This window comes from Centropristis striata, chromosome 23 (genome assembly GCF_030273125.1).
Source record: "Centropristis striata isolate RG_2023a ecotype Rhode Island chromosome 23, C.striata_1.0, whole genome shotgun sequence".
Classification (NCBI taxonomy): domain Eukaryota; kingdom Metazoa; phylum Chordata; class Actinopteri; order Perciformes; family Serranidae; genus Centropristis; species Centropristis striata.
In genome coordinates this window covers 11642117-11661673 of record NC_081539.1, presented here as the reverse complement: position 1 = coordinate 11661673, position 19557 = coordinate 11642117, and the positions used below count along the sequence as shown (strand labels likewise).

Here is a 19557-nt window from a genome sequence, read left to right as displayed (position 1 = left end):
AAATTGGAATGTCATGGAAAAGTCAATTTCCAGTAGTTCAAGTCAAATAGCTCCAACCAAGTATTGAGAGATGGACATACTTTTCAGAGGCCAACATTCCCATATTAAACATAATTTTTAAAATTGATCCTTTGAAATATACATTTTTTTTGAAACACTGAATTTTAGGTCTTCATTAAATGTAAGCCATAATCATTATAATTAGAAGAAATGTAATTAATTAGGACACGAAATGTTTCATTCTGTGTGTAGTGGAACTATATAATGTGTTATTTCTACTTTTTGAATTTAATTACTGACATAAATAAACTTTTCTATGATATTCTAATTTATTGAGATGCACTTGTACATGGGTCAGACTTTTAAGAAATAGCCTGGGGATTTTTCTTTTTAATTTGCAGTTTTATCGGCTTCAAATGAACAATGAAGTGCATGTATATGACTAGCAGGAGGCTTAACGTGTACTCTGTAATGATTGCTGTGCTTTGGTTGTGCAGTTTGACATGATTTTACAGTATTAAAAGCAGGAACGCCAACAGATGGTGTCATTAACACAATTCATTATATGACACACTGTGGCGTCTCTCCCTGGTCTTGACCACCTGTTGGCTGATAACAGCTTTGGCTTGATGCTCAAAATCTTATATGAAATCTCAGCGTATGAGAGGGAAAGAGGCAGCCAGAGGAGAACAATATGCTATTACAAGAAGAAAAAAAGCCATTTCATGACAACTGTTTCAATAGATTGAAATGCACTTTCAAAATGAGCAGTTACTTTTGAAATGTAGATTTTGCCTTGAAGGACAACTCCTTTGTTTTTCTGAAAGACTTTCAGATTTCTCTTTGAGTCTAAGAACAAGGTAAAAAATGGAGATGGATCCTCTTGTAAATGCCACATTAGTCAAATCAGCAGAGATTGCCTCACGGGTGAAGAAATAACAGACGGTTTGGTGCTGAGTTGAAAATAAAACGCTTGTTAAATAAATATGTTCTAAATGTGAAACATGGTAATGAAAGCTCCCTAAAGTGAAGCCAAGACATCTTGATCGCCCCCTGGTGGCTGGCTGCAGTATAGGTTATAAACCCCGCCCCCTATATGTTAACAGATGGAAATGGTTAACAGGGACATGAGCCAAACTAAAGACTGAAAGTACACATTCAATAGATTTTTCCCAAAGATGGTTTCCATCATTTTAGTTAGTTCTTATCATTCTGATGTATGTTCAAGGGGTAAGGTTTCTGATAAGTTTTAATTTGCTATTTGATTGAAATTTTATAAATATAAAAAAGTCATAGCTAAAAAATTAATAGAAAGAGTCATAATGAAACTTGTTGGCAGTTCCATGAATCCTCTCAACGGTTATGAAGAGCTGTCTTTTATTATCATATCTTTTATCTACAGGGAAACTACAGGGACTTTTTATTGCAATGCTGCAAGTGGCAACTGGGAAAATGGCAATAAGGTTTATCCAGGTTTATAATAGATCTATGCTTCAAAATGATGTCACCAGTGCAAGATGGCAGCAACTGCATCCAGGATCGGCTTGGCTTCATTTTTGTGCAGTGGGAGGAAGTGGAGGCACGTCATGCATGTTTATTTACAGTCTATGGGTCAAATTTAAGAGTTTATTTGCTATAACCACAATCTCTCTCTGTAACCTTAACCATGCCATGTGCTAAAGTTGTAGAAATAAATCATTTTGAAACATTAAATGCACATATATACTGAACAAAACACTGGATTTTCAGTGAGAAAATAGCTTCAACAAAGCGATCAAAACCCGTCTTTCAGTCAAGTTGCTCGTAATCTACGAATAAATTACCATTAAACACCCAGTTCATCATCACATGGATTACTGTGGCACAACCTGGCTGCTGATTCTACCTCTGAAATGTAACACAGCAGCCTGAGCTGAGCTCAAACAAACACTAAACGCGGGGTATTTACCTCAGAGAGAGCATCAGCGCTGCATGTTTTTAAAGCAGGGGGCGATTCATGGTGCAGTCGGGCACAGTTCTCGTGTGTTTTTAAAGCTGTATGCAAAGTTCTCCTATATGAGAAGCTAATTTTCTTTTTTTTCCCACCCACTGCTTTTTTTGTGTAGGTGGTGAGCAAATCATTAAGGCACAAAGGCAGTTTTTTCAGCCGGTGTGTTTAGGTTAGAGGTAGTCTGTGATCTAGTACATGAAGACGCTGCTGTTGTGGATTGTGGCACAAATCTCAGATGTGCTCCAGTTGCAGCAGAAAGTTTTGTTTTTGCATTCAGTTTTGATAAACAATTACAAGAAAAAGGGTAGGGAGGGCATTGTCATGGCAGAATTATGGTTTCATTTGGCACGGCCAGGCATGCTGGGGGGCACCAGTTACTCTGTGCTTCTCCTCCTGAGTCAGACTGCCGAGTAGATTGTGTCCAGATGCGGGCAGATATAGAGGGCCAGAGTGAGCAATGGCCAAAGTGTCAATTGCATTGCTGCCAGGCTCAATTCGAAGGAAGTAAGCAGCAAATAGACCGTACCTAACTTGACCAACACTCTTTACAGACTCCGACGGCCACTGGCAATTTTCTCAGGGGAGTTTTTGATTTAGCAGCTGAATTCAACAGGGATCATTGGACACATGCTGCTTTGACAAGGACTTAGACATTTAGTATGAGCTTTAATTGGTGACTGACTTGCAGCCAGTTAAATTTAAGACTTTCAAATACCACATAGAACACAATTAATACCTTTAAAAGTATGATGTAAAACCAGTAGGTGCGACAAAACCATGATATCATGTTTTTTTAGTATTTTTCAGCAGTTTATAGCAATCATTTTCTTGTTATAGACACTCCTCCTGTCCATCCTGTTCATTAAAAGATCAATTTCTTATTGTTTTTGTATTATATAAATGACGGCGGACATCATTTATATAATAAAATGTTTTATTTTATTTAAGATTTAAGATTTAAGCTACTACTTAATTTGTCTAACTAATAAACTTAATTTATAGTTATGAATTCACTTTTTTCTTTCTTCTGTATATCATACATGGAGTTTTTGATTTAGCAGTTGAATTCAACAGGGATCATCGGACGCATGCAGCTTTGACAAGGACTTAGACATTTAGTATGAACATTAATTGGTAAGTGACTTCAGGGTTTATGCAGCAAGTTACATTTCGGAATTTTAAATACCAAATAGGAGATAATTAATACCCTTTAAAGTATAATGGGAAACCAGTAGGTGCAACAAAACCAGTTTATCTTGTCTTGTTTATCTCAATAATCTTGTTATAGACATTTCTCCTGTCCATCCTGTTAATTAAAATATACGTTTCTTATTGGTTTTCAATGTAAGTGATGGTGGACAACATCCACAGTCCTCATTTTTGCTAATATTTTTTCAAAAGTTCACTAAAAATACAATTTAATTTGTCCAACTCAGACTAATAAACTTCAAAAGTGCAATATAAATAAAATTATTATTATTATGAATTATTTATAATATATGCATTAACAACAGACAATGTGATGGAGAGATTAAAAAGACCTTAAAGGGGTTTGACTCAGGTAAAAAGTACACTTAAGTGCACTTAATTTACGGTAAGTAAAATTCGTATACTTCCATGTGTTATTTGAAAACTAAAAATGCGCTATGTTCTTGGTGCTAATTACATATAATTGGTAGCTTTAAAGATACAAAAAAATTAAACTTAAGTGTACCTGACTCTACTATTTTGGGCTCCATGAAGATGAACTTAAATATACTTAAGTACATCTTTTTTTCTTTTTTTCCTAATCTTTTTTTTTAAACTTAAGTATATTTTCAATCACATTTGAGATAACAATAATATACTTTTAATGTATTAGAAGACGCGATAACACATTTAAATGAATGATTTATTAGCATTTCAAACAACTTTGAATTGCACTCCAACATAGTTAAAATATACTGAAAGTTGCATCAAATTTTTGAAATATATGTTTTTTTAAAAATGTTTTAAAGTTTTTTTTTTAAAGTATTGTATTACTAAATATAATTATTAGGGCCCCATTTAGAAAAAAATAATATTCACGAGATTACAGTCGTAAATATTTTATTATTATTATTTTTGTAATTCATTCAATATTTTCGACTTTAATCTCGTAATTAAATTTTTTTTTTGTTTTAAATGTGGCCCTAATACCCCTAACACTAAAAAAAGTTGTCCTTAAGTATCAATAAGTGCACCTTAATGGTGTCTCAGGAAGAACAGTTCACTAAATTGTGCTTGAGTACATCTTTAGTTAGAATCATGATAAATTACTAGTATAATTAGTACATAAAAATAGCACACTTTTAATAAAATGCGCACAGAATCATACTGAGTGCACTTGAATTAAGTGTACCTTCCTTAACTTGGACATTAGGACACTGCAGTGTGAATACCTTAATCTTTTAGAAAAAAAGGTTTAAAAAAAAAATTGCTTTAATTATTGCCAACAGCAGGCTCCAGTAAAAGGCAGAGCACACTGTGCACATATTTGAAATTTTACTTTTTTATATCTTCTAATGTATTTTTCGGAGCTCAGGGCTTTCTCCCTGGGATTTCTGTGTGAATCTTTCATACCAGACTGAAAAATGAACACATTCTAACAACAGATAATAACAAAATAACACCAGGTAATGCTGAGTGATAACACAGACGCACCTTTGTTGTCTCGCAGGGTGAAGTTGAGGTTGCCGGCTACGGGCGCCGCCAGGGTGAAATAAAAGCGGTGACCGATCAGAGGTTCGTCCTTATCCACGGCGCTGATGGTCTGGATCACCTGAGGACAACAAGACATTCAGGGTGAGTTATCTCGAAGATCTTTATCTGATCTTACTGGCTGATTCTTTGTTAAGCTGTAAATGGATTCATGTTTGCATGCAGTATGACGTTGAAGGAAAGCATTGTATCTGCATCACTTTTCACTGTGTCATATATTTATTCACATGGGGCTATAAATCTTTCCTTAAAAAGCCAGAGCAACTGAGTGAGTGAACTGGAGAAAATCAACTTGATTCTGACTGATGGAGAAAGATTTGTTTTATAATGTTTGGCTGTGCTTTCGTGTCATTTATCTCTTCAAGTACAGTAAGTGCTTATTTGGCAAGAGCCCGGCATCCTCTTAGGGATGAAGTGTTTTCTTTGGGGAAGTGATTTCTTCTGGAGCAAATCATTGTCCAGAGACTTTTCGCTGTGTCCCAGCACCCCAGACCATAACATCCATTTAGTGAAATAATACTCCGACCCAGAAAAATACAATTGATTTTTTTTGTTTGTCTTACAAAGTTCCTTTGGGCACTAACAACAGAAATCAAATATTATATATTTTTTTCAACTGACAACACAGTTTTTAAATTATCAACCTCTACCTTACAGTTGATGTGCACTTTAACTGTTAACATTCATTTCTATCAAACAGCAGTGATTTCTGATTAAGTAAAGGTTAATGTTAGTGAAATAAAAGATTTTTTTGAGTTATACATTTCATATTTTGGACAACAGCCATATGCAAAACCCAATAAATAAAGCATGAAACAAATATTGATTAATATAATACATAAAATAATAATAAATAATACAATAATAAATATATATAATGCAAAAATAAAACAAAAATAATATAATAAATAAAATAAAATAATATAAAATAAATAAAATAGTAAAACTGATGATAACAGTCAGTCAAAACAAAAGAAAGAAAAAAACTTCTTTTTGAGTGATACATTTCATTTTTTGGACAACAGCAATATGTAAAACCCAAGAAATAAAGCATGAAACAGAGAATGATTAATATAATACATAAAATAATTGTAAAAAAAGTACAATAATAAATATTTATAATAATAAATAAAATAATATAAAATATAAAAGATGAAATGAAATGAAATAGAATAAAATAAAAGTGATATTAACAGTCAGTCAAAACAACAACAACAACAACAACAACAGAAAAATCTTTTTTTTTGGGGGGGGTAAAGGAGCTTTAATTTTCTGTTTTATTTTTAACCTTTAAATGTTTGCATCTTTTGTCCTCCGGGGTCAAAACTGACCTGATTTTGCTTGATTAAAGTATCACCCAATACTCTGCTACACCCTCTTCAAGCTCATTACCACAAGTCTTAAAACTTATTTTCGGGATTGAATCATGTTAATTTGTGGCTGAAAACCCCCCACTGTCTCATTTAAAACCAAGGACAACAGGAAGGTTAGGCCATTGTCGACTTATTTACTCACTCTGTGAGCAGGAGCTGCAGCACCTCCACTGATCAGAGTAGTGATGCTAATTTAGACTTTTTTCCCAAATGGATAGCTGTCCCTTGTTATCTGATCAGGTCACCTGAGTGGGAGAGCCAAAGCTGCAGACTTGTTTTGAACTGTTGCAGCCACGACACCAAGGCTCCACGGCTAGCATAGCTGCCATGTTGTCAGCCGTGTGTCTGCACGCCATACTGTTTTAGTACGAAGGCCAATTTAACCCACAAATCCTAGTCAACATCATGGCTCTTCTTACTGCATTTTAAGTTTTTTTTTCCTGCAAAATTTGTCGCTTTTTGACTGCTGACTGAGCAACACAGAGTATGCACAATGAAAGGGTACAGATCAGACCTGGGCATCCCTGACGACCCGCGTGAGGTTACCCGGAAAATTTAGAAATCAATAAAACTACAGTGCTTTTATTTTGAAGGCGATTTTTGTATGTTTGTGCATGCATACACACCTGCACAGAAACATTGAGTTACCTGTTACCTTGTGAAAAATACTTATTGCTTTTTGCATAAAGTTAATAAATTGCTGCTTTACTGCATAACATACATGCTCGATATTGTGTTTGTGGTTTGAATGTATGTTGTGTTTAAAATAAATGGAAAAGTGAGATCATGATTGGAGTTTTTACAGTTTTTTACTGCTATATTTGACTTACTGAACATTAACATAGTCTTATAATAACATGTGTCCTTACCAGTAGCAGCTCAAAACCAGATAATTTACTGCATTTTATAAAGCGATGAAATTCATTTGGAGCAGAATTTTAGTTCAGAGTATTGGTCCAGCTCTCCACAACCTTCACAATATCTTATGTGGCCCCTCGCCCATCCCTGTAATAGATGTAGCTACATTGTTGTTGTTTTTTAATTTCTGGTTTCCGTTTTTTCTGTTCATATGTCAAGGTGTATAAAAACCTAAAAATACTGGGCACTGAGGATGTATTTTGTTTTGTATGTTGTTGAGGGAAGTTTCACTGAGAGCAGTGCTCTTTTTCAGGAACACTCTGATCACATTCACACTCTGGAAGTTGCCCAGTACAACCACAGTGTTACTGGTTGGTTACTGGAGCATTTTGGGATTAAGGACCTTGCTTTAAGGGTTCTTCAGTGGTGGTAACTTTCCTGACAGATTCATCCTGCACACTGTACCACTGTATTGATTCAAGGCTTTATTGCAATAAAAGTATTGAAAAAAACAATCGAATGCCAGGCAGAAACACAGCTAAAACAATGTGTTAATGCTAAGCTCTTCAATAATCATGTCGGTATGATTGTATGGTACTTTTGGTTGCACATACTTTTTAAAAACAACAAAAATAATCCTGTTCAGTCAGCTCTAAACTAGGCTCTAACTACAGAACTACAGCAGTAAGACATGAGCAGGACACATGCTGAGAGTGTTTCTGCTGAACCTGAAATATCTGAAAACTGCTGCACGCCCTGGAGATATTATTTTACATGCATACATTTAAAATACTTCAACCAGGTGTTAGAGATCTTAAGTTTAGGTTCATTAAGTTTTCAACAAAATATCACAGCTCAGAAGAAAAGGCTCTTCTTAAACACCTAGGATGGGATTTCAGTGTGACATTATGTCCCTGAATGTTGTTACTTCATTTTCTTGTAATAAAATAATTGAACAGAATTAAAAATTAATGCACAGGATGTATCGACTTGTTGAGCAAGATGTATCCTAACTCATCCTCTTCATTTTTAAAATATGTGCAGGATCAGTTATCCATATTTTATGGGAATGCGGAGAATTAAAACAGTTATGGAAGGCGGTGCATGAATGAGGAAAAATGTATTTTCCATGATTTTCTTGATAATAACCAAAATCATTGGAAAATGTCTAGATATCAGCTCTTAAATTAAACTCATATCAGCTATTTTTGTTGTTATCATTACATTTGTCCAAACAAATGTACCTTTAGTTCTAGCAGACATTAAAATGAACAAGAAATTGAAGAAAACAAGGGTAGTCTAATCATTTTTTCCATGACTGTATGTACTGCGACTGTTTTTATGTATCTATCTGATCATTTTGTATTTGTTTTTATGTATATATTCTGATCATTTTGTATCTTTTTAAATTTATAAAGAGTTTTTTGTATTACCACTTATTTCTCTCTAGTCAGTCTTTGTTGTGTTTGTTAGGAAAGATAAATAAATATATTTTAAAGTGCTCTTCAGCACAGTCACATGTACCTGCCTGCATTGACCACCACATAATAAATACATTCAATGTCAGGTCAGTCCTCTGAGTGTTGCTCCTCTTCAAAATAAATGCATATGCTTTGCACTGAGCCATTCCTACTTCATTATTATGAAAGTATGAAAATGAGTCACGATAAGAACTGCTCTTGCTCGAGGCGATGCAAGACAAGCGTTCATATCAGTGAGTTAAACAAGCTATTTGTTTCGGCCCACTTTATTTCGCCCATGAACCTGAGTCTAAACAGAATCTCCCTCTCTTTTATTATATAGCAGGGTTGACAACTATAAATAATGCAGGAAATCAAATTACCAAATAAACCAATTTATTTACACCCACCAGCATGTGCTGTAATGCTTTTCTCATTGGTACAAACGTGGTATCTGAAAATCAAGTTATCCATTTAGAGCAAAGAGAAAACATTAAGCTTTTGAGTCTGCAGCACTTCTGCAGCAAGAAAGGGAAAAAAAAGGGGAAATGTTGCTCAGTACATGCTGTACAGGAGGAGCGTATCACACACAAACACGCCATATGGACGACAAATGATAGCCGCCACGACGGCCATCAAAGTGGGAGTTACTGCAGCAGTGTCCTTATAAATTTAGATCAAGCCTCCTGAATCCTTTGTAGGCAATCTAGAAACTCAACCCTGTGACAACTCACACCCATGGATGGGTTCCAAGAGATTCTTAAAAGCAATTCACAGTAAATTATCACATCTCCCGGCCCCAAACAGCTCGGCGTCAAACATCAAGACAAAAACAAAATTATGAAATTAATAAATAAAAAGGGGCGAGGAAGAAGAAGGAGAAAAAAGTAAAAGCCAATGATCCATCAGTGCTGAGACATGGATTATCAGTTGTCAGCTGTGATTAAATGCTGCTGGTTACAAGCTGTCAGGTATTAGGGGTTGGTGTAGGTGGTAAACGACATCCTGCCAATTATTAAAACTGGCAGGCGGGGTGAAAATTCATGAATATTTTACTCTGTTTCTTAACAAAATTAAAATAGTTGCTCTTTCATCAGCAAAAGTAATCACAAAGTCGTCTTTTTTTTCTTTCTTTGTGTGTGCGTTTGGTTTTGCAACGCAAGGGGAATTTATACAGGGAAATGCAAAGAGGCGATCCGCTCTGCTTCAACAACATTTTGGGATATATATTCAGACAGGAGTGGTGTTTGTGTGACACAACCGCTGCTGAGCACCTCAACATGCATGCTCAGCTGCATATCATGAAAGCTGCCATTGATTCCAGGATTATAATAACTCACATGCCTCTCACTCTGTTATGGAAATTTCACATCTGATAGAAACCTTTCTTTGTCGTTCTTACACCGATGATGAAGCCTATACACAATTTGAACCCTTTGATGTCCTTTGAATATTGCAGATGGATTCGGAGCTTATCTCGAGGAAGGTTTCCATTCCCCTCTGCTGAGGGAAAGGACTGTAAATCATCCTTAAATCAAACACTTTGTAATGTATAATGCCTTTCATTAGTGTGGCTCTGATGCAAGGCGTTCCCGGGAACCTTTGGTGGGGAATTCTCTAATGGGTTGAGTAGCAGACAGGAGGAGAGAGGCATGGATGTAGACATAAATTCTCGCTGAAAGACATTAACGGCAGCGGTAGACTGGTGCCTGTCGCAAGGCAAGACTGAGGAGGCCTATGAATCACAGAATTAAAGGTTTTTTGAGTTTACACATGGCTGCGCGTCAGATCAAAAGGGATATAAAAGGACAAAGGTGTCTCTGTTTGTCGCTTCGGAGGAGGAGGAGGAGTAGGAGAATGTGCAAACAACAGAGGCATGCAGACACATTTCCATACACATATAGCAGAAGATTGTCAACCTGCAGTGACTGGCATTTACTTTTAACTTTTATCTTCAATACAAGCAATTCTACTGTGTGTTGAAAACATTTTCACACTAAGTACAAGAATTATAAAACTTTTTAGGGTATAAATAGTGTCCTGAAAGAGACATTCTTTACATGTTTTTACCTGTCTGCAGGAATGAGTTGGCATTTTTGCAATTCTGTCTATATCTTCTTGAAGTCAATCTGTTTTTTTTTAATTATTTTTTGCTTAAGTGCCTGAAATCTGAAACCAGAGATTGAGACCATAAACTTAGTATAATGTTTACCAAGGTAATAAATCAAGTAAGACGTAGTGTCATTTTCTCATAGACTTCTTGTTGGATTTATTTTTCTAGTCAGTAGTCCCCCCCTGCTGGTCATTAAAAAGAATACAGGTTTAAGTATTTCTGCATTGGCTTCACCTACCAGCATTTGAAAAACTTTTTACTTAAAAAAGTAAGATTTAAAAAAAAGAACTTAAAAACTTAAAAAAGAGATTTTTAAAAAATTATTTACATGTTTTTACTTGTCTACAATAGAGTGCTGCAGGAATGAGTTGGCATTTTTGCACTTTTGTCTCCATCTTCTTGAAGCCAATCGTTTTTTGAATGTTTTTTGCTTAAGTGCTTTGAAAAAAGATCTGTGGTTTTGTTCTATGACGTAAAATATGTCAATAAATAGCCTTTAAACTTTAATATGTCTGAAGGTTGTTGGGAACATCTAACATCATTGTCAGCTAAGTGGTGGTGGTGAAGTCTAATGTTGGCTTTTTACTGCTGCTTCAAAAATGATGAAAGTGGTGTTCAGTTGTGAAGATTATATTACTGAACAAAATATGTAATGACCATAAACTTTTGTTTGCCACAGAGCTTTTTTTCTGCAGTTATCTAAAATCCAATGGAAAAAAGGTTGGCCTCAAAAATACGTAATTTCTGCAGCAATCTATAGCCAAACCGTTTCAGGAATACTGATACTGATATTGAAAATCTGATTATCTGAAATCTGTGAATATTTTCCTGGCCTAAAACTAAAAATTAACCAATTTTTGCACATTTAAAATATTTTATTTGGGCAAAGTTGTCCATTTAAAACTGATGCAATGAGTTTAGCGTATTTTATTAAATTACAAAAATTAATTTTGTTTAAAAAATAAAAAGCTTTGTACATAATTGAGATATTCAATATGTTTCCTTTGCTTGATATATTTTTATTTATCATTTATTTATTTTTTATTATTTTATTTTTATCGCATGTTTGATTGCATATTAATATACACGGCCGCCCATCAAGTTGGAAATAAATATTCTTTTTACCTCTTTCCATGAAATGATTGTGACAATGTGATTTATTCTTGTCAGATAAAGTGTATATCTTCTCAAAACTTTATTAATAAATCTTTTCCTAACATATCAAAATGAAAATAAAACCACAACTAACAGTGGATTGTGTCTGAAAACAAAATTAGTACAACTTAAAGGGGCAACCGTGTAGTTATGTATAATTTGTTTCATTAAAATAAAACAATGAAGTGTGAGAAAAGCTATTTACATACATTCTAAATCATACAATTTTCATTATTGTATTGACATCTAAAATTTTGAAATCATATCCAGCCCTAGACATGAGCTACAGCTTTAATCCAAAAGCACTCGTGTGTCTTTTATCCAAAGCCAAATACTGAGTCTATTTTATTTTTCTGATAGAAGAGTGAGTGAGTAGTAATTTGGGCAGACATTTCTCCAGACATCCTACCACCTGGATGATTGAGCTGAACCTTCACAGACCAAACACGGACTGTTCGCTCAGTAATTCCACAAATAGCATCCTGCCAACTGAAGTGTGTGTGTTCTCGCCAGTGTGCGGTACAAAACAACAATCAAGATTTAATTCTCCTGAAGTTTTCTTAGTGAACTACAATGCCCATCAGTCACTGCACCATTTGACACAAAGCATCCGTCTGTGCTGACGCTCGCTGCAGAGGTGGTTGGAAATGTGGCCTCCGTAATGAGGAAAGAAATGTCGGCTAATGTAGCATGGCCAGACCGAGAGGCTTTGGTGTGTGAAAAATCTGAGAGATAACGAGCTTGAATAACTCTTTCCCCTCTTTGACACCAGCGGAGTAAAGGCTGCACTGCATTTTTTTTTAAAAATCTACTCCTCTAAAATATAGCTGTAAGTGTTATATTGTCTTTAGAGTGTAATTATCAGATAGTCAACCCCGGATGAGTCACACGGTCACATCAAGCCAGCCACTTGAAAAAAAAAAGTTGAACCGAGAGTATAAATAAGCATCGCATCAAATAGGTGGCACTTGTTGCTATGGCGACGAGACAGCTGTCACCAGGGGGGTTTGTGTTGACGAAGGAAGAGGAAGAGGTCCTGCGTTTTTCACACCCTTCCTATGACATCGACGCCCCAAACATCACCCACATGTGACACCCGCAACTTTGTGCACCGGCGGATCAACAGCACCCACCCTGCTGTCATCACATACACAAACACACACACACACACAAACACACACATTTCGTAACGGCAATCAATATGTACCCACTCAACAAAATGTCATCTTTCAATCTCTTTTCATTCTTTATAAGCCCATTTTCTCATTTCACATCGATCAGCCGAATCATTCGCGGGGATTCGTTTTAACACGTTTGTTGACATGGTCCCGACAAAACGAAACTGCTGAGGCTAAAGTGATCTCCTGGTAAGATCTGAGATTAAATCTTCTCTGTGTTCTTCATCTTTTTATAGTACAAACAGTTTGCTGCCATGTGCTAGAATGTTCCGCGCCCCTTTGAGCCTTGACATGTCTGTTTTCATCTCCCACCTTGATGCAACACCTATAATAAACTGATAATTTGGATGAAGACAGGTCGGTGTGAAGAAACTTCCTGTCATCTGTGTTGTTGATGTTGACATTCGAGGCAGTGTTTAAGAGCTGGTGAAGTAAAGTTTCAGACTTTTTTTTGTCAGTGTGTCAGCTGGTTTTCAACACCGGGCACATGTATTTATATAAATGGGCAGAGAGTGTCAGTATGTTCCAGGAATATAAGAACCATGTTGATGAGACGTGAGCAAAAGCAATGCATGAAAAATAAGTCATATTAATTGAAGTTTAACCCCTGTGGGGTTAACATCACATAACGCTTTGGGATATGCAAACATGATGAGTATAATGCTGCAATCATAGACTGTATAAAGGAAGTGGACTCACTGGTTAAGCTTTGGCATTTTGGCTGTCACCATATTGGTTTGTTGGAACCAGAAGTGACCATATTTGAATGAAAGGTGATGCAGGTTCTGCATAAAAGCACTAGCTTGGCTTGCAAGGGGCATACAGAATATTCTGGGATATTCATTTTGAAGCTCATTTGGCTGGTGAAATAAAGCCTTCCCTGCTTTAATGTCTATTTTACTAATATACTTAACTAAAATAAACATCATGATGTGTTGTAGAGGACTTGAAACTAGAGATTGAGACCATAAACTCATTAGTATATTGTTTATTTAGGGAATAAATCAAGTAAAGGGTCATTTTCTCACAGACTTCTTGTTGGATTTCTTTTTCTAGTCAGTAGCCGCCCCCTGCTGGCCATTAAAAAGAATGCAGATTTAAGGAATGTCTGCATTGGCTTCACTTTTCAGACCCAGAGGCTTCATCCAGTTTTTTTTTCTTCGTTTTTTTTTTAAAGTCTATGGTTGCAATGGGCTACAACTTTAGCCTATATTTGTTACTTTGGGAAAAAATAGATCAGACACAGACAACTATCACTAGATTATTTTGATACTAAATAATTGCATTTGAAACTAACATCTGTTGATATGATAATGAAGTCTGTGTGTTATGTAAGTGTGTAAAGTTATTGATTTGCCGATTGATTGATTGATTGATTGATTGATTGATTGATTGATTGAAAAATAACTGGCAATTCATTTAATAAAATATTAATTAATAAAGTAGTTTTTCAGAGTTCCAAATATAGAGATTTCCTGCATTTCTCTGTTTTATATCATATGACACTGAATGTCTCTTGGACTGACACAAAAGGCATTTAAAGACATTTTTCACTATTCCCTTTCCAGTCATGGAAAAAATGATCAGACCACCATTGTTTTCTTCAATTCATTGTTGTTATTCAGCCCTAGTTTAGATTTTACAGACTTATGACTCAGAGAAATACTTGACATTTGATGCAAATTGTGACCCAAAACGAACTTTTAGAACAAACTTAGCACGTCTCTTCCTCCTCACGCAGCATCTTTGCCTCACATCTCTCCCTCCACGCCCCCTTTTAACTCTCTCACAGTTTGGAAACTCCTGACGAGCCGACATTCATGAATCTCTGGAGGATGCTGGGGCTCCTCAGGGATGCTGCAGGAGCGCAGGGAGGGGCAGGGGAGCAGATTGGGGGCAGCAGAATGCCAAGTCCACTCATGTATGTAATGGTTACACTGAAGTGATTGTACAACGTAACCCCCCCTCCTCCTCCTCCTCCTCCTACCCTGCCGTCCCCACTGCCCCTGCCCCCTCCACCTCACCATAATATCAATTAATATTATGGCAGAAGACAGACGCACCGATGATCCGTAACAAGTGGCATCTCTGGAGAGAACCAGTGCCACGAGACGGCCTTAATTAGGCCTGAAAAATGGCAGGTTATTCCATCCCTGCACTCCCTGTTAATCTGTGCTACAGAGCCACAGAGTCAACCTCGGCCCCAACTGGCAAATGTTATTATTTCATCTTTGTCGCAGCTGTGAATAAGCCAATGGGCGTGACAGCCAGTGGGCGGCCTCAGATTCTTAACAAAGCTTTACAGGGAGGCAGACGCAGTTAGTACAGCCGAGTGTTCGCCGCCGCTGCAGCCGGACATACAGTACACAACGGGAGCATTTTAATTAATTAGGAATCAGGGAGCCGGTGGTTCGCACATCTGACAGGTTATGAGTCCGCCCAGCCTGTCTGCTAAAAGACAGCCGACACCTAGTTGTAATTCAAACTGGGTTTTGCATTCAAATGTCAACCTCTCTCCTTCCCTTTGCTCTGTATGTGTTTTTTGGGTGTAAATTTCATCATGAAATTTCCATTTTGCCTGCCTTCATTATTCAGTCTGAAGGTGCAGTCCCACTGGTGCCCCAGTGTTGCCCAAACAGCAACAGCAGGCTGTGTTTGAATGGGATTTAATAGGAAGCAGAATTAGTGGGAAATAAAAAATGCGAGCAAGCACATTCTGTTTGTACAAACTCAGACAGTCAGGTGGAGGAGATGACAAAGCATATCTCTCAGGTAAACACACATTTGTATATTAAATGTATATTATACATTTGCATTATATTGATGTTTTATTTTCATGTTTTTTCACAAGTGAGTCACATTGTGAATTAATCATTTCCGATGTAAAATTATATGTAAAACAGATTGCTTGTGTCTTAACTTCTCATACCTGTATAGCACAATGATTCTTGTTTTAAAAAAAATAATTTTATTAGGGAAAATAAACATAATAAACACATGGTTTGCGGAAAGTTCACATGTGAAAAATCTGAAAGCTACATGCTGATATCCAGTGGTGGAAATTAACAAAGTACTCTACTTAAGGACAGTTTTGAGGTACTTTACTTGAGTATTTCGATTTTATGCTAGTTTATACTGCTGCCACTAAAGTAGAGAAGTAAATGTTTTTTCTTCCACTACATTTATTTGACACTTGGTTCAATTTTTTTAAATAAAAATCATGATGTCCTTGTATGATATGATGTATTACACGGTCGCTTATAAAGTTGGAATAAATTATTTTTTACCTCTTTCCATGAAATGATTGTGACAATGTGATTTATTCTTGACATGTAAAGTGTATATCTTCTCAAAACATTATTAATTAATCTCTTCCAAACATATCACAATGAAAATAAAACCCACAATTAACAGGGGATTGTGCCCAAAAACAAAATTATTCCAACTTTATGGGAGACTGTGTAGTTTACTCACCAATCCAGTAGTAAACAAAGTATCTTAAACTGGCTCCACATTCAGAAGCTACAACATTAAAATGCTTTTACATGTATTTGTCAATGATAAAAGCTGAATAATATCATATTTTTTATTAATTTAAAATTTTGAAAAGAGTTGTTTTGCATTGTAATGGAGTATTTTTAGACTATAATATTTCTATTTTTTACTGATCTGAGTACTTCTACCACCACTGCAGATAATGTAACTGTATATGAAATTCACATATTTAATATGTCACATATTAAAACACACATTTTGTGCTCTTTTGTATTGATCATGTCATAAAATGCATATCCTTTTTTCGATGTTTGAGGGCATTTCTATATCAATTTATGGCAAATGAGACATATGCATGTGCACACAGCTCCACGTTTATTGAGATTTCTAAAATACAGAATCAGCCATAAGTGCAGCTTTATAAATCTAGTGAAAGCTTTTGCATATTTCTGTCTTTTGAGCAATCTACAGTTTTATGTGTGATGCCCCTGGTTTTAATGGATGATTCACTTGGGAACAATCACTTAGTATAATGCCTGTGTTATTAATAAATCAAGTAAGAGGTAGGGTCATTTTCTCATAGACTTCTTGTTGGATTTCTTTTTCGAGTCAGTATTGTCGCCCCCTGCTGGTCATTTAAAAGAATGCATGTTTAAGGAACTTCTGTATTGGCTTCACTTTTCAGACCCAGAGGCTAAATCCACTTTTTTTTTTTTTTTTACAGTCTATGGTTGCAATGGGCTACAACTCCAGTCTATATGTGTTTCTAGATTTCTAAAATACAGAATCAGCCATATGTGAAGCTTTATAAATCTAGTGAAAGAATTTGCATATTTCTGTCTTTGAGCGTACACAGTTTTAGTCATGAATCTACAGTTTTATGTGCGACGCCCCTGGTTTTAATGGATAATTCACTTGGGAACAATCATATTTCCCATATAAAAACACATATTTCACTTGTGTTTCTGTGCTGTGCCCCCAAATCAAAATCATGACAAAGAGAGATGAAATTTTCTACCCACAGCTTGTTTGTATTTTAATGATGATTTTCCCAGAAATGTATTTATATTCTAAATCCTGTTCTTGGTATCTTGAATCAACTTGTTTTTGTGGTGAATCCAAGTCATGTTGCTATTAACCCTATAAAGCCTGAATCATTAAAATTTGTGCAGTTTGTTTGTTTTTCTTGAACTAACAAAAACATATAAAACCTTAAATTTTTAACATATTAAGACTTTGACTTTCCTTTTAACATTTTCCTCAAACATGCAAAAATATTTTTTCCCATATAACACAACATCAAACCTGCATATCATTTTTGCTACATCTGGTATTTTTGTGCAATTTGTTTATCTACAACACATGTATACATCAGGTTTTTCTGGGGGAAAAAAAATACACTGATGATGCAGAGGTCTCAAAAACTTGAGTATCAAATATGATACACTTGGCTTTATACGGTTAACAAACTACCTTTCAAACTCCTGTAACTAAACCTGCCTGCAGCTCTTTGATATTCTGCAACATTTCACTGCAGCTGAATATAAAGGAGGTAAAAACATTTGCACACACACAAACTATTAGCAGGTTAGAAGTAGCTCGTAGCTAAAGCAGCTCGTTTTACGACTGCACCACTTTAAGACAATATGGACAGAATTTGAATGCAGCACGTCTTCTCGCCGGGTGGGTGAGGACAGAGGCCTCCGTCACCAACAGCTCCTCGCTTTACAGCAGAGTAGCTCCTAGCTACACCTAGGGGGGACCTCACAGCTCAGCTATCACTGGCATTGAGTAAGCAATCTGTCTGCTTCAGCTGAGTAATTACAGATTTGCTGTACCTTTTCCTGCTGATGATGCTGTCATGGGCCAGGGCTGTTGCTATGTCCTGGGGGCCGGTTTGATTGTTGGTGAATTACTTTGTTTCAGTATTGTCACAGAGCACGAGTCAGGAGAAATGTACAAATTATCTGTTGAATTTAAAGTCAGGGTATATTGATGGGTGATAGATGGATCCCGAGGTTGCTCTAAATTTAATATCACGGAGCAACAACACTCATCTCAAGATAAGTGGCAGCATCATTAACCAAAAATAGACATTCAGCTGCGGTAGAAATGCATTCTTCAATAATGATGGCAACTGATGTAGAGGCAATGTTTATTCCAGCAAATAGTCTGTACCCTAAGGCTAGAATATGATTAATTAAAGTTAGATTTTGCAATATCTCACAATACCTTAAGGTATAAGGTACTGAACTTCATTTAGTTTTTGTGCGATTTTAAGTCTGAACACAACAAATAAGAGACAAAGCTTCACCTGTAAGGCTACACTTTGTGGTCAAGCATCATGCACACAGAAAAAAAAAACGCACACATGAAATATAGTCTCTCATTTCTGCAAATGAAATCATTTGCTATTTTAGGTTACCCTCCCGTGAGCACGGTGACAAACAGCTTCAAAATATGAATGCAAATAACATATTTAAAAAGGGCCTAATAGCCATTTTCCAATATAATGCATCATACTGATCAATTGTACTTATTCAGGTCTACACGCCTCCTTTACCCTTCGCCTCTGATTGTATTTTCCAAATGCCAAGAGCAGACAAATCGCCGCTGCAGACACACAAGTCATTTAGCAACAATGAGGCCAAATGCTAAACACAGGGAAAATGCAATGCCTGGCTTTTCTCTCCTTTTATCACCAAATCTTGAAGCTCTCAAATCTCTCCGGGTCCCTTTCTCGTGCTGTTGCGGTGCATGCTCTGCCCCGGTGCCCTCCGTGGTGATCGTCTAATTACACAAAGCTTCAGAATGGAAAGTCAAACTGCGGCAGAGCACCAATTCATCCCAGCATGAGGTATCACATTACTGCGTGATATTATTGTGGATTAAGACCACAGGCTGAGTCAAGCACTGTCATTAATTTAGTCAGCTTTGACAGTATTGAATGAGAGTAACATCTCTAATGAGTGATAACACCTACAATACCTGCTATTAAATCTTAAGGATGTGTCTGGTACTAATGATGCCGTCTCCCTGGAATGACCTCGAGCTGTGAAGTGGATGTGTGCACAGTGGACTTGTTTTGAGGAACAAGAAAGAGTTTTAATGGCTTTGAGAGTCAGCGGGCTGTCTTTGTGAGTCAAACTTCAAGCAAGCGTGGAGAGAAAAAAAGGAAAGGGAAGCTGGACCAACT

The 19557-nt window shown here is 36.3% G+C and overlaps 1 protein-coding gene across 2 annotated transcripts in view; it reads right to left on the bottom strand.

Annotated features, from left to right (window-relative positions):
- The window catches only part of LOC131962029 (cadherin-7-like), a 193360-nt gene that overhangs the window by 14736 nt on the left and 159067 nt on the right, over nucleotides 1–19557 (bottom strand). For both annotated transcript variants that reach the window (XM_059326979.1, XM_059326978.1), the window contains one exon: nucleotides 4673–4790. In XM_059326979.1, coding sequence (XP_059182962.1) covers nucleotides 4673–4790 — 118 coding nt within the window. The remainder of the gene's footprint in view (nucleotides 1–4672; nucleotides 4791–19557) is intronic.